Here is a 14,100-nt window from a genome sequence, read left to right on the forward strand (position 1 = left end):
CTTGCTGTGCATACTTTGCCGCGTACACACCATCACTTTATGTGATGAAAAAAACCCGACGTTTTTAAAAACGTCACTTTAAATGACTGTGTGTGGGGGAAACCGTTGTTTTATGTCTTGTGAAAAACGACCAAAAAAAATTGAAGCATGCTTCAATTTTATGTGTCGTTTTTCAAAACGTCTTTTTTAATTCACAGAAATTGACCGTGTGTAGCAAAAAACGACGTTTAAAACGATGTTTTTACACCCGCGCATGCCCAGAAGCTAGTTATGAAGCGAGCTTCAATGGAAAAACGTGGTGAACGTAACCTCGCTTTGCTAGAGCATTGTGAAAAAACGATGGTGTGTAGGCAACATAGTTTTTGAAAATTGAAGTTTCAAAAACGTCGTTTTTTACTTCACAGAAAATGTTTTTTTTTTTCCATCACATAAAGTGATGGTGTGTACGTGGCATTAGACATTGGGCTGCCTGTCAGTCTATAGCAATGCCTCCTGCAGTCTGATATTGAAAGTAGATTTGGGCTTTACATTTTTTTTTTAAATACTGCAATCCATCAAGGTTAAAAAGTTTAACTTAAGGGTACTTTCACATGGGCGGCATTGCAATTATTACTGTTACTGTTTGTGCTCATGTCCTGACCATGCCCAGTACTCCACCCAAAAATCATGCTAACGCTGCAAACAAAAAAGCCTGAGAAGACCAACACGTAGAATGATGCAATCTGATCATTAGTAATTATTGATTTAAGTGATGAAAATTGGCAATAACTTGGCAACCTATCTACTGCTTGTAAAATAAAACATAACTTGACAAGCCATCCAAGGCTTGTTTAATAAATACATAAATATTCATCTAGGACACACCCTTAGATTCCATATATAAAGAATTGAATGTGTTCACATATCACTCTCTTATCGGAGCTGTTCTGTTTTCTTCTGGATAAGGAGTCCTTTGCTTGAACATGTCTTTTTATCAACAATCTTCTCAGATAATGAGCACTGGAAGCATGAATGCTGGTGCTGGTGGATACTGTGGTGTGGGTGGTAGTGGTGGTGGCTTTGGCCAAGTAGGTGGTGGATTTGGCCAAGGTGGTGGATTTGGCCATGGTGGTGATGGATATGGCCAGGGTGGTGGATTTAGCCATGGTGGTGGTGGATATGGCCAAGGTGGTGGTGCAGATGGCTTTGGCCATGGTTTTGGTCAAGGAGCTGGAGGTTTTGGGGCTGGAGGAGCAGGAGGCTTTGGTGGTGGTGCTGCCGGGGGAGGTTATGGTGGTGGTGCAGGTGGTGGTTATGGAGGTGGTGATGGGCTTTCCAACATGAATGAGAAACAAACTATGCAGAACCTTAACGACCGCTTGGCTACTTACCTGGATAGAGTCCGACAGTTAGAGCAATCAAATGTTGATCTTGAACAAAAGATTAAGGACTTCCTAGAGAAGCAAAGAGGTGGTAGCAGCAAAGGAGAACCAGGAAAAGACTACTCCCCTTACTTTAAGACCATTGAAGACCTGAAGGTTAAAGTAAGTTTGCCATAGAAGTGAATTCTCTTTTTAATAACCTGGCAACGATAAAATTAATGTAATTTAGAAGGAATATAAAGTAAATTAACCATAGCAGTACTATCACTATAGATACAAATAATACAAACATTTTTTTTTCTTCAGTTCTTCTCATGTCTAAGGTTGAGTGTTTTACATTACATATATTTTTTTTATTAGAGGTGGGCTTTAAATTGAAATTTAGGAAACGATAATAACCTACTAGCCATATTTTTAGTTGATATTGTACAACAGGGGTCTCAAACTGGTGGCCCTCCAGCTGTTGGGGGAACGACAAGTCCCATGGGAGTCATGCTTGTAACTGTCAGCCTTGCAATGCCTCATGGGAATTGTAGTTCTGCAACAGCTGTAGGGCCACCAGTTTGAAACCCCTGTTGTTCAGTGAGCCAAATTTGGAATTATGCGAATAGTACGCCAACTTTGATGTGAACTGAGATTTCAAGGCAATAAACTTTTTTTTTAAAGAATCAATTATATAATTGTCTTATCACACTTATACAATTGTGACAGCTTATTGGTTAAATTGACGACTTTATTAAATCCCACTAGCCACACCGCGCATTACAAAATGTTATTATTGATCCAATGAAGAATTAATATGTTTTGCTATATCTGTTTGATAAGCGCAAAAATATTCCTGTTGATCCTGTCAGAAATCTTGTTAGCAGATAACTTCCTGTGCTATCTGTCTGCTTTGCATTCTTATCAGTTACATTATTCCCAGCTTACTGTGTGGACTACAAAACACCTACCCTCTATGTTATTGAGAAGAAGAGAGGGCGAAGTGTTCTGGAACCATGCCCTAGAAGTGACAATGCTGCTCCTCCATAGATACAGTACAGCAAGTGAGCATTGCAACCATGGGACAGGTTGCATGTTTCTGGCATGACCACCAGGAGAAAATAAATGGAAACGAGCCTGTAAACAGAAAATAAATGCAGCCACCACATTTAAGGACTAATACATTGAGCAATATAATATTTTTGCTTGTACAAAAAAAAAAGGAAGAATGTTCCGAAAGCACATATGTTAAACTTCACATTCTGCTTGTATTGAGTGATTCTAATCATGTTAGAAAAACATTAATATTTATTTTTAGGGTAACATATAATTTAACAAGTACAAGTTTTTATGGTGTTCCTTTTTTTTTTTTTTTTTTACAGATTATTGCAGCCTGCAAAGATAACCATACCATAGTTTTGCAGATCGACAACGCCAGATTGGCAGCAGATGATTTCAAGCTGAAGTAAGTTTAGTTCAATAAATGTCAAACTAGCACAATCATTGGTCGGCATGTCATGTAGTCACCTCCCCTGAGGAGTGTCACTACAGTTCCCTGCACTTACAGTACAGAGGGCGGTGCTGACATGATGATGACCTTGCCACTCTCTGCAATATTGTGGACTGCCCACGCCCAGAGAAGGAGAACCCTGTACAACACATAGTAGGCCCAAAGAGTATAGAAAAAAAAAAGCATAAAATATGCTGCGGAGGGAAGGGGGATGTATAAAAGTGAGGGTGGTGATAGTTGGGCAGGGTGCAGAGATTTAGGCTCTAAAACAGCACTAGAAAAATATATTTGAAATAAACATGGTAGCATCTTAGGCATGCCTCATTATTCCTCATCACTTGTATTTCTATTCTTCCTTTGTACAGATTTTTTAGTAAGGCAGCTTTGATCTGAAATCCATGGCACTGTAATGGCAGCGCCACCATTGACGTTTGTCTTAAAGCAGAGGTCCACACAAAAATAGAACCTCCACTGTGCGGATTCCTCTCCCCCTCCGGTATCACATTTGGCACCTTTCAGGGGGGAGGGGGGAGGGGGGAGCAGATACCTGTCTAAGACAGGTATCTGCACCCGCTTCTGGGCATAGATAGCCGCATTATCTGCGGGTATCTACGCCACGTCCGGTGACCCCCGTTGTCTTCTGGGAAACACACAGGTCCCAGAAGACAGCAGGGACCAGTCAGATCGCGCAGCGCGACACGTGAATGCGCAGTAGCTGCTTCACTTCCTGAATCCCTTACCAAAGAGGGCAGCGGCAGCATCTTAGAGCCGAGTGGTAGGTCGGCATCGGGGTGCCGACATCGTGGGCATCCTGGACAGGTAAGTGTCCTTATTTTAAAAGTCAGCAGCTGCAGTATTTGTAGCTGCTGACTTTAAAAATAAAAATCGTCAGACCTCCGCTTTAACTTTATTTTCTTGTCTGCCTGCTATACAGATTAGCCACCCACATTCTGCTTGTTTCTGTTTATGCTGCCATGGTAGTGCTGATTTTATAGATCCTCACAATGACAGCTAACGTGGCAACATGTATTCAGAAATAAAGCAGGCTACTTTAAATTCTTAAGAAACCCCAAGTGACACTGGCAGCCAGGAAAGTCACCATCGCGGGAAGTGCTGCCACTGCAGGGAGAGGAAACATAATGTTAACCCGAAAATGAGAGGTCGTCACCCCAGTATTTCAATGATGCCCAAAATGAAACGACTAATGTGCAGATACAATAAAGTTTTTAGAGATTTATTAATTGATACTGGGTTGGTCTTCTGTTCTTCACAGTCAACAAAGTACAGGTCCACACATTGACGAGATAGAACATGCAATTTAATGTTTCATCTAATAATAAATAATAATCTTGAATGCCAAAGCTCAGCTTGCATGTTTCTCCTGACAGCCAAGGCTATTCAGTGTTATATATTTTTTTGCTATGCTACTATAGTAGGAATACCACCTTTATATTAGGGATGAGCCGAACACCCCCCCGTTCGGTTCGCACCAGAACCTTCGAACGGACCGAACGTTCGCACAAACATTTATAACCCCATTGACGTCTATGGGACTTGAACGTTCAAATTCAAAAGTGCTAATTTTAAAGCCTAATATGCACGTTATTGTCGTAAAACGTCTTTGAGAACCCGGGTCTTGCCCCAGGGAACATGTATCAATGGAAAAAAGTTTTTAAAAACTGTCGTTTTTTCAGAAGCAGTGATTTTAATGATGCTTAAATGAACAAAAAATAAAAAAATGAAAAATTCCTTTAAAATATTGTACCTGCTGGGTGTCTATAGTATACTATAGACACCCAGCAGGTACAATATTTAAATGAATTTTTCATTTTTTTGTTTTTCTCATTTAAGCATCATTAAAATCACTGCTCCAGAATCTTTAGGTGCAAACTACAGAGCACACGGCCAGTACACACCAAGTAGCTTTAGGTGCAAACTACAGAGGACACAGGCCATAAACCATGTACTGCAGCTAGCACAATCACCTGCCTGCCAGTAAATTAGGAATAACTGATCTAGCTAAACTATACAGTGTATAAATATATGTACAACACCTGGGATGTATATATATCCTCTACACACTGTAACATTAACTGAGTAGCCTGCCTGCCTGCTCTATCTACCTGCAAAAATTTACACTCTCTCTGTCCTCTCAACCACCGCAACACACTACACAAGGCCGACCTGCAGGCGGCCTTTTATAGTGTGGGGCGTGTACTAAACCCCCTGAGCCATAATTGGCCAAAGCCACCCTGACTTTGGCCAATTATGGCTCTCCGTTTTTTGCAAGCTGTGATTGGCCAAGCATGTGGGTCATAGTGCATGCTTGGCCAATCATCAGCCAGCGATGCCGCAGTGAATTATGGTCTGTGAAACATAACTCGAATTTGGCGACCCATTTTGTTCGTATTTCGACGAACGATCGAACATACGATGTTCGACTCGAACATGAGTTCGACTCGAATACGAAGCTCATCCCTACTTTATATCATGAAAAATAGTTCTGTTTGGGTCAGTAACAACACTTTAAAATACATTGTAAATAACTTTTTGTTTTAATATTTTTACAACAGAACATTGCATTGTATTGCATTGAGCTCCATTTGTTCCTCTTGTCAGGTACGAAAATGAACTTGCTATGCGCAAATCAGTAGAAGCCGATACTGCTGGCCTACGCAAAATAGCAGATGACCTGACCCTGTCCAAAACTGACCTGGAATCTCAGTTTGAAGGCCTTACTGAAGAAATTGCTCTTCTTAAGAAGAACCATGAGGATGTAAGTTTTAAAGAAGTCTCACCAATACTAATGAGATTTGTTGGTTTTTGTAATGATGCAATGATAATGAAAAAAAATAAACATATTTCTTTTTAATCAATCTGTAGGAGGTTAAAGGACAAACAGGAACCACTGTTGGTGATGTCAGTGTAGAAATGAATGCTGCTCCAGGAACTGATCTTCTAAAGAAAATGAACGAACTCAGAGAGCAGTATGAGGCTTTGGCTGAGAAAAATCGCAAGGAGGCAGAAGATCAATTTAAGAAAAATGTAAGAAATATTTTATATTTTAATTCAATTTATTTTAAATAGATCGAAAGCAGTGGTTGTCAACTGTGAGGTATAGAGATACTGAAAAGTGACCCATGTCATGACATGTCACCAAGGGGTCACGCATTATAATCAGTTAGCTAGGTTCAGGTAGGGGCGCGTATCTTTAAGGCGGCGTAGCGTATCGTATTTACGCTACGCCGCCTTAAGTCAGAGAGGCAAGTACTGTATTCACAAAGCACTTGCCTCCTAACTTACGGCGGCGTAGCGTAAATGGGGCCGGCGTAAGCGCGCCTAATTCAAATGAGGATGGGGGGGCGTGTTTTATGTTAATGTTTGGTGACCCGACGTGATTGACTTTTTTTATGAACGGCGCATGCGCCGTCCGTGTACATATCCCAGTGTGCATTGCTCCAAAGTATGCCGCAAGGACGTATTGGTTTCGACGTGAACGTAAATTACGTCCAGCCCCATTCACGGACGACTTACGCAAACAAAGCAAAATTCTTACATTTCGACGCAGGAACGGCGGCCATACTTAACATTGGCTAGGCCAGCTATTTGTTGGAATAACTTTACGCCGGAAAAAGACATACGTAAACGACGTAAAAAAAATGCCCCGGGCGCACCTACGTTCGTGAATCGGCGTTTCTAGTCATTTACATATTCTACGCCGAACTTAACGGAAGCGCCACCTAGGGGCCAGCGGGAAAATTGCACCCTAAGATACGACGGCGTAGGAGACTTACACCGCTCGTATCTTAGCCTAATTTAAGCGTATCTGGTTACCAGAATACGCTTAAATTAACGCCGGCGTAGATTCAGAGTTACGATGGCGTATCTACTGATACGCCGGCGTAAATGTACCTGAATCTGGCTAAGTATATGTAATGCTATAGAAAACTGATAGAGTCTGCAAATTTATTAGATGAAATGGTCAGTTGGCATGTGAAAGATGTAGTTATGACTGGAAATATGCTGTAGGAGATATGTTACTTGAAACTCCTAGACTACTAACTGTGGGGTCTAAGGCCCAGGTGGCAAACTCTAAAAGTGGGCATGGAGCCCCTAAGCCAAAGCTTAGGTATTAGGGATCTAAGGAGTAGCGAATTAGGACATTTTATGTACATATATACTAAACAGACCTTTCAGGTTTGCATTGAAACATCTGGCAATGGCCAAGCAAAAAAAAGTGTAGAGGTACCTGCTTAACTTACCATTTCTGTAGACCTCACTAGGATAATGATGATGAGGAAGATAGAAGTTGTTGTTGGTTAGCATGCTTTCAATATGGGCCATGCATAAGCAATGCAGCACATTATCAGCATACGTAGCATAATACAACATGCTTAAACTACTGACTGCAGGATGTGTTGCCTTGTGTTGAATGGGCCTTGAGACCTGTCTAGAGCATAGCTGAGGGTCTGATTGCTACAGGCCATATTGCCATTCAACTGCCATGTTACATAGCTACTTTATTATGTAATGGCGTTGTCCATCTTCTTTTCATTTTGGGGAACTTGTGTCAGTGGGGCACTCCAAGAGGTAAGGTTTTTAATGCTATAGCTAATATTCTGGGGTCCTGACTACTATAGGATGCAAAATGGACTCAAAAAAGAGTGATGGGAGTATAAAAAAAGAACTGTGAGTAAAGAATATACCTGTGTAACTCTGGTTAATGATTTTGGAAAAATGTATTTAATTGTTAATTTTCATTGCTGTCCTAGAGTGAAGGTTTGAAGAAGGAAATAGTAGTTGGACAACAACAAGTGTCGACCACTAAGAGTGAGATTTCTGAATTAAAGAAGTCACTTCAAGCCTTGGAGATTGAGCTTCAGTCACAACTTGCCATGGTAAAGAATTTAAAGAAATTCATTATTTAGTCAGAAGATATAAGGAGTAATGAATCAAAAAAAAATCTCTACCTGAAAAAGGTTAAGACACCCATTATATTTTAATTGCTGTATATGTCCACGCTGGGGATATTCACCATATTCACAGTTTCTGTATTTCCACCATTGTGGGTTACCTTGAAATATTTCAGTGTATTAACATTTGGCCAAATTCTTTCTGTTAACCATTGAAAAAGGAAGGGAAGTGATCATAGAAACTATTGCCATAATAAAAACTTGAAATCAAGATGCTTAATACTTACCTGCCCTGCTTCATTGATCTTTGGTCTGCCAAAGAGCTACTACTGCAGAAGAATCTTCAGCATCCACCATTTCCAGTTGTGTTGGATGTTTGGTTCGTATTGTGTTTATGTTGGCTCTATGCTACTACTGGGCCCAATAGTGACCTAGAGGCAAATGGGTGAAACCACAAAGCGCAGAGGGGGACCAGGCAGCTGATACTCCTAAAAGTCCTGGATGCTGAAGATTCTTCGGAATGCTTTTGCCATTCAAGTGAGCGAAGATCAGAGGCATGGGCAATAGAAATGATGAAGGTTACATAATTTCTTCTCAGGCAGCCCTTAATGTTTGTGAGCTTTAATTATAGCAATGGGCTTTTATTGGGACAAATATCAGAAACATAACTACATTTCACATCAAATGTATTTATTTATTTCTCTCAGATATAATTTTATCCATATGCAAATTCAGCCTGTTTTTTAGGTCAGTGGTTCATCTGTGCTCTTTTTTTCATTCAACAGAAAAGATCTCTAGAAGAAACCTTAGCACAAACAGAAGGACAATACTGTGCAAAGATTGCCCAGCTCCAGAATCAGATTCTTGCCATTGAGGAGCAACTGGAACATATCAGGGCAGAGATAGAGTGCCAGACTGCAGACTATGATAATCTGCTGGATGCCAAGACAAAATTAGAGAGCGAGATTGCAATATACCGCAAACTCTTGGATGACAGGTAAGAAACTACATTACGAATGAAGAATGGTGGGAATATTGTCTACTGTGGTACCTGGTCCAGACTTACTGCAAAAGGTGGCATGTACCCAGACAGCTTTGTATACCACTGTCCTCAATATTACTGTCAAAAAGATGACCCTCCTATGTTGCAGAATATTGGTGTATGTTTAATCACTCAATGAAATCAACATAACACTTAAAGTAGAATCAAAACTATCTTCTCCCCATCTACCTTTCAAGTTTGTACTCTTCGGCCAATTGATTTACCAACTGAAACTGGTAGGTAATGAAACTGGAACAGGTCTGGCTTTATAGGTAAAGTTGATCCAGGAATATCTGATTGCTCTTGGGGGATCAGAAAGGAATTTTCTTTCCCTACCAAAGTAAATTGGATCATGCTTTGCTGTTTTTTTTTTTGCCTTCCTCTGGATCAGCTGTGGGTATAGGATTCTGTATAAAGGATTGTATCATTAAAGCGTTAATTGGTTGAACTAGATGGAATTGTGTCATTTTTCAACCAGACTAACTATGTAACTATGGCTCTAGTACACCGACCATAGCAGGTTGGTTGCTCGGGAAATGCTTCCATTCAGAATAAGTCTTGCATTCCTTTCACAAAATTTAGGGTATTCTGTGAATGGAGGAGGTACAGATGAACGTCACAATTTTTACTCCTTCATAGAGATCATGCAGTAGCCATACGTGTTCATTAGTGGCCACTTTTTTTTTTTACAGTGCAAGTGTCCAAAATAGTTTTTGTTTGGGGTCCAGCTTTAATTGATATATAAATATATTATATCAAACCCTCCCAGTGAAATACAATAATTCCACTGAATAACATATCAAGCCCTTTACTCCCAAAAATCATAAATGTTGAATGTTCCCTGCTGTTGAATGTGAAAGGCCTGAGTCTTTATACAGCTATATGCCAATGTCCATTTATTATAATCTGTCATGATCAGTGTTTTGTCTATAATGGCAATATATTACAAAAAACACCTGCTTTCTATCTGCAGCAACAGTGTTCAAGGTGGCTCAACAAGCACACAAAAAGGAACAACATCGACGACCACTTCTACGACCACGCCAGCATCCCAAGGTGATTATTGAGTAGTCTAGGTTAACTTGTATATCTATGCCTGAATCAAAACAGGTTGAAAACAAAGGAATTTGTTTAATAACATTTGAATCCAAGAGCCACACACTTTCATCCAAGAGTCACAATTTTTTTATGAAATCTTGGGTAAAAGCTGTATGCATTTTGGGTAAAAGCTTTACTAAATAGACTTATAAGAGGTTGACTAATAGATTTGAAATCTTGATTGCTTTGTGGCAAATGTTCAGCAAGTCATGTACATTCATAGAGGCTTTTTAATAAAACATTTAAATGAAAATTGATAGATTTGGAAACAATAAAAAATAAATCAAATTTACATATAGTATACACTTACTTATGAGCAGCCGACTGGTTCCCATTCTAATCGTGTGTTGCTTGGACATATTTCTGCCTCCCAAACCTGCAAACAAATGCATGAAGGTTTTATTATGTTTTCTTATACATGATCAGGTTCTATTTTGGCCTACATTGAATAAGACCATCCTCCAGTTTAGCTAGATTCCTTAATAGCAAGATAAAACGAGACTATACTGAAAACTGCACACTGAAGGCTTTAGCAGATTATGCCAATGCCAAATTAGTGGAAAGTTGATAGCACTGCCGCTATTAAAATCCAGAGCTTGCTGCTAAAGTTGGGACAGGGGGCTTAAAAGATGCACTTTTTAAGGCCTACAGTTGTAAACTGGGTGCCACTAAAGCTAGCCATGCACTTATAGATTTTTTCCACTTAGCTTGCACGCAACACAGCGTACAAATCTCTTGCAGTTAATATTGTATTTTGACAGCCAGTACCGACAGCTTTCAAAATACCTAAAAAATGACTGTTTGCGGGTGCCTTTTAGTGGACAATTTTACCTCCAGCTCCTTTGATTTTTCAATTGAGGAATGTTGAGTAATAGGCTGTCAATAGGGCCACCATTGGAGTGGGTTGTATCCCCAAAAAAATAGACTAGCATTGTTTAGTGTAAGCCACCCCTCCGTCTTAGCCATGATGCCTGATGTTATCAGGGGGCCGACTGTCTATTCCCAGTTCTTTGAGATGGCCCACGATGGCACATGCACAGTACAGCAAAAATTTACTCAAAACCTTCTAGAAAGTGTGACTTTCCAGGAAATGTTAGGTAGAGGGGAAGGAGACGGGGACATCATTTTCGCCTCAGAGAAAAACCCCAAAGTGCGGGGCTAGGACCTGCTGAAAAGGTACCTAATTCACCCCTCCAAAAAATTGTGATACCTTATTGTGTAACAGGGAACAGAGGGAATCACGTGAAATCATAAGTGGGATGAAGGTCCACTTTAAATAATTTTATGAAATAGGAAGGAATTGACTTATAAATAAAGGGTGATTTATATTTGCCTAGAGGTCTGCTGTAGGTAGCTGATTGGTATCCCAGGCTAGCGTTTCTTAACCAGGGTACTGCACCGTTTCTGGGCCAGTCACCAACACTATGAAAAAGCATGACACTAGATCAGGCGGGCAGAAATTAAGGCAGCCCCAGTATTCAGAAGTGGAGGATCCATATTTGTTTATTTTGCTATGCCTCCTACCCACTGCTAAATTTTCTGATGTGAAAGGGATGGGGGGTCTGAAGATTGTGATATGAAAGGGGGAAAGGGGATGGGGGGGGTGAAGGTTTGGTGTGTAGGAAGTGTGGGACTATGGACTGGTGGCTATGATGTGAAATGGTGGCTTCTGATGTGACAGTGCACCACTTTTTAGACTGGGGTGCCTCGAGATTTTGATGATTTCTGACGACATTCTGTTTTATGTTTTGCAGGAAGGAAATAAAACACACCGTGGACACTGTAAGGAATGGAAGAGACTGTGACTGCTCAAGCAAACTGGAAGCCTGTTTTCATATATCACTCTGTCCTTTAAAATATATACTATTTCTTTGTCCTTCACAATTGTATTGGGATGGAAACACACCGATACTGTTTTTTTCGGTAACACAGTACACATGACGAATGGCGACGTGTAAAGTGCTCTTACTCAAACAAGCAAAGAGAATTCAATTAAGAAACAATAGTGATTGATTTTTGTGAATGTTTTATAGTCAGATGGAGTATATTAACTAAAGTTGTTGTATACTTATTTATCTGGACTCAGAAAATTGTTCTGTTTTATTTTGATGGGAACAACTGATATTTATAAGACTAATCACATTATTATCAAGTTCATATATGTGTGAGCCAACATTCTCCATCTCCCAGTGATGTGAACAACAGCTGTGTTGCTGTCACCAGTGTCTTCTGTACATTAAGGACTTTGTTTCTTGCTTTGCACAACTTACAAAATAAACTTTTCTTATGCAAGTTATATACGTAGTCTTTGTTTCTTAATGAAAAATACATTTTAACTACATGGGTGCAACAACACCCCGTGTATGAAAGGGGTTAAAGCTGTTTAGGATATTCCATTCCCGAACACCAAGCCAGCTACCAGATACTCCATTCAGGCGAACAAGACCCATAAGAATAATTCTCCCCCAATAACAAGACAAAGCTCTGTCTTGAGGTTCCAAGCAGGAAAAGACCACACGTTTTAAACAGTTAAAAGAGGAGGTGCATCATATTACTCTGGAAATACACCTGTGACCAGACCTAATTAACATGCTAATTACCTAATTCCTTTTAGCAGCCTGGCTGTCTCCTGAACTTCAATACACATTATCACAGGAATCCTTTCATACAATACAGGGTCAATTAGCCCAAGCCCCCATGTAAGTCTGGATTCATTAACATTACAACAGACAACAGACAGGTGTCTGGGGGTGATGACATTAGCATTGTTAAGCAATAGACGGTCGGCCTGTTACATTGAAATTCCTGGAATTCCCAAATAACATCTTCATATTTCTTGAGAGATATTGTTAATGAATATTACTGTCCCATTTTAAGTAGTCTAAGATATCATTTAAATGTCACCCTATGCTCCTAATAGACATAGGGTGATTTAGACATAAGAGGTGCATGGTGAGGTGAAGCAAGGGTATCTCATACTTTCTAAGGGATTTGGGGTTCCACGGGCCCTCCCATTAAAATGGGCATTTTTGGTATTTTAAAATAACATTCAGGGTTCCAGCAAAAAAGCCGAAATTGGCAATTCAACAGAAAAGCCCTTAGTAGGCTGCAGATAAAGATCTGACGAATACCAGGAGTCTACTTGCAGCTGTCCAACACACCCCTGCCCTAGATGTCAATGAGCTTTGTTCGCAGACTACAGAGGCACAGACTAAATCATGGGTTAACTTTTAAGGCATACTTCAGTTTGGCTTTAAAGCTGAACTTTAGGTATGCATATTTTTGCACAGTTACATTTATCAAGCTTGGATCAACATAAGTATCCACATGCCATACCTGGCCCATCCCCATGGTAGCTGGAAATCACGGTAGTAGGCACTGCTACAAAAATTAGCATACCTAAACTTCAGCTTCGAAGGTTAAGACTACCTATCGCAGCGTATTTTGTGTTACATCCATATTAAGGGTGTAACATAGTGATATTCCCCAGCACCCCACCACCACAACTCTAACTGTCACCCTTCTACCTGATTTGCAGGCTTTGAATTAAATACATTTTTGCTGTGGCTCTTCATGGCTGTACCTGCACAACTATATTATCAATTTACAAAGACAACAAGTCCCATCTGCCAACCACAGCAGAGGAACTCGTAGTTCTCGATGGAGTGCAAGTGCAGTGAAGTTTCCTCACTCTTAGTACCGTATATTAATACTATCCTCCAGCTCCATTACTAAGGGCTGGAGGAATAGTCTGCAGGAGTTTGTGTGTTGCACACAAGATCTGCTAATCGCGGTTGCAATACTTTGCAGGCTCTAAAAAAATGTATTGCATGCATCGTTTTCCTATTTTCACCATGGGTAGGGTTGCCACCTTTTCTTCAAGCCAAACCCGAACACTTTACTGGCGCACGTCATTTTTTTTTTTTAGTATACACTATAGACGATAGAATTGTTAAAGACCTTGGAGTGGGAGTGAACAGGGGGGGTAGTGAGATGGACAATTCTTCAAAAAAAAAAAATCAATGAATACTTTGCAAAACAGCCTGTTTAAATGTTAGGTTAAATCAGCCCAGGAGTGGAGTATTGCTTACCTTATGGGGTTGGTGGGCCTGGGTATAATACAGAGGTGTTGCTAGAACTATACAAGACCTTGGGCACCCAAACTTGAGCAGTAATGTGGCATGCACAGCACAT

The 14,100-nt window shown here is 40.2% G+C and overlaps 1 protein-coding gene across 3 annotated transcripts in view; it reads left to right on the top strand.

Moving 5' to 3' along the window:
- Positions 1-899: 899 nt before the first annotated feature.
- Positions 900-14,100, top strand: part of LOC120918299 (keratin-3, type I cytoskeletal 51 kDa-like) — a 42,446-nt gene continuing 29,245 nt past the window's right edge. The window contains exons 1-9 of one of the 3 annotated variants that reach the window (XM_040329814.1): positions 901-1,054; positions 1,145-1,523; positions 2,726-2,808; positions 5,473-5,629; positions 5,737-5,898; positions 7,626-7,751; positions 8,552-8,763; positions 9,782-9,864; positions 11,661-12,198. In XM_040329814.1, coding sequence (XP_040185748.1) covers positions 963-1,054; positions 1,145-1,523; positions 2,726-2,808; positions 5,473-5,629; positions 5,737-5,898; positions 7,626-7,751; positions 8,552-8,763; positions 9,782-9,864; positions 11,661-11,671 — 1,305 coding nt within the window. In that variant the 5' untranslated portion in view covers positions 901-962 and the 3' untranslated portion in view covers positions 11,672-12,198. Of the gene's footprint in view, positions 1,524-2,725; positions 2,809-5,472; positions 5,630-5,736; positions 5,899-7,625; positions 7,752-8,551; positions 8,764-9,781; positions 9,865-11,660; positions 12,199-14,100 lie in introns of those variants that run through there. The other 2 variants (XM_040329812.1, XM_040329813.1) reach the window with 2 other exon arrangements.

The sequence above is a fragment of the Rana temporaria genome, chromosome 12 (assembly GCF_905171775.1).
Source record: "Rana temporaria chromosome 12, aRanTem1.1, whole genome shotgun sequence".
Lineage (NCBI taxonomy): Eukaryota > Metazoa > Chordata > Amphibia > Anura > Ranidae > Rana > Rana temporaria.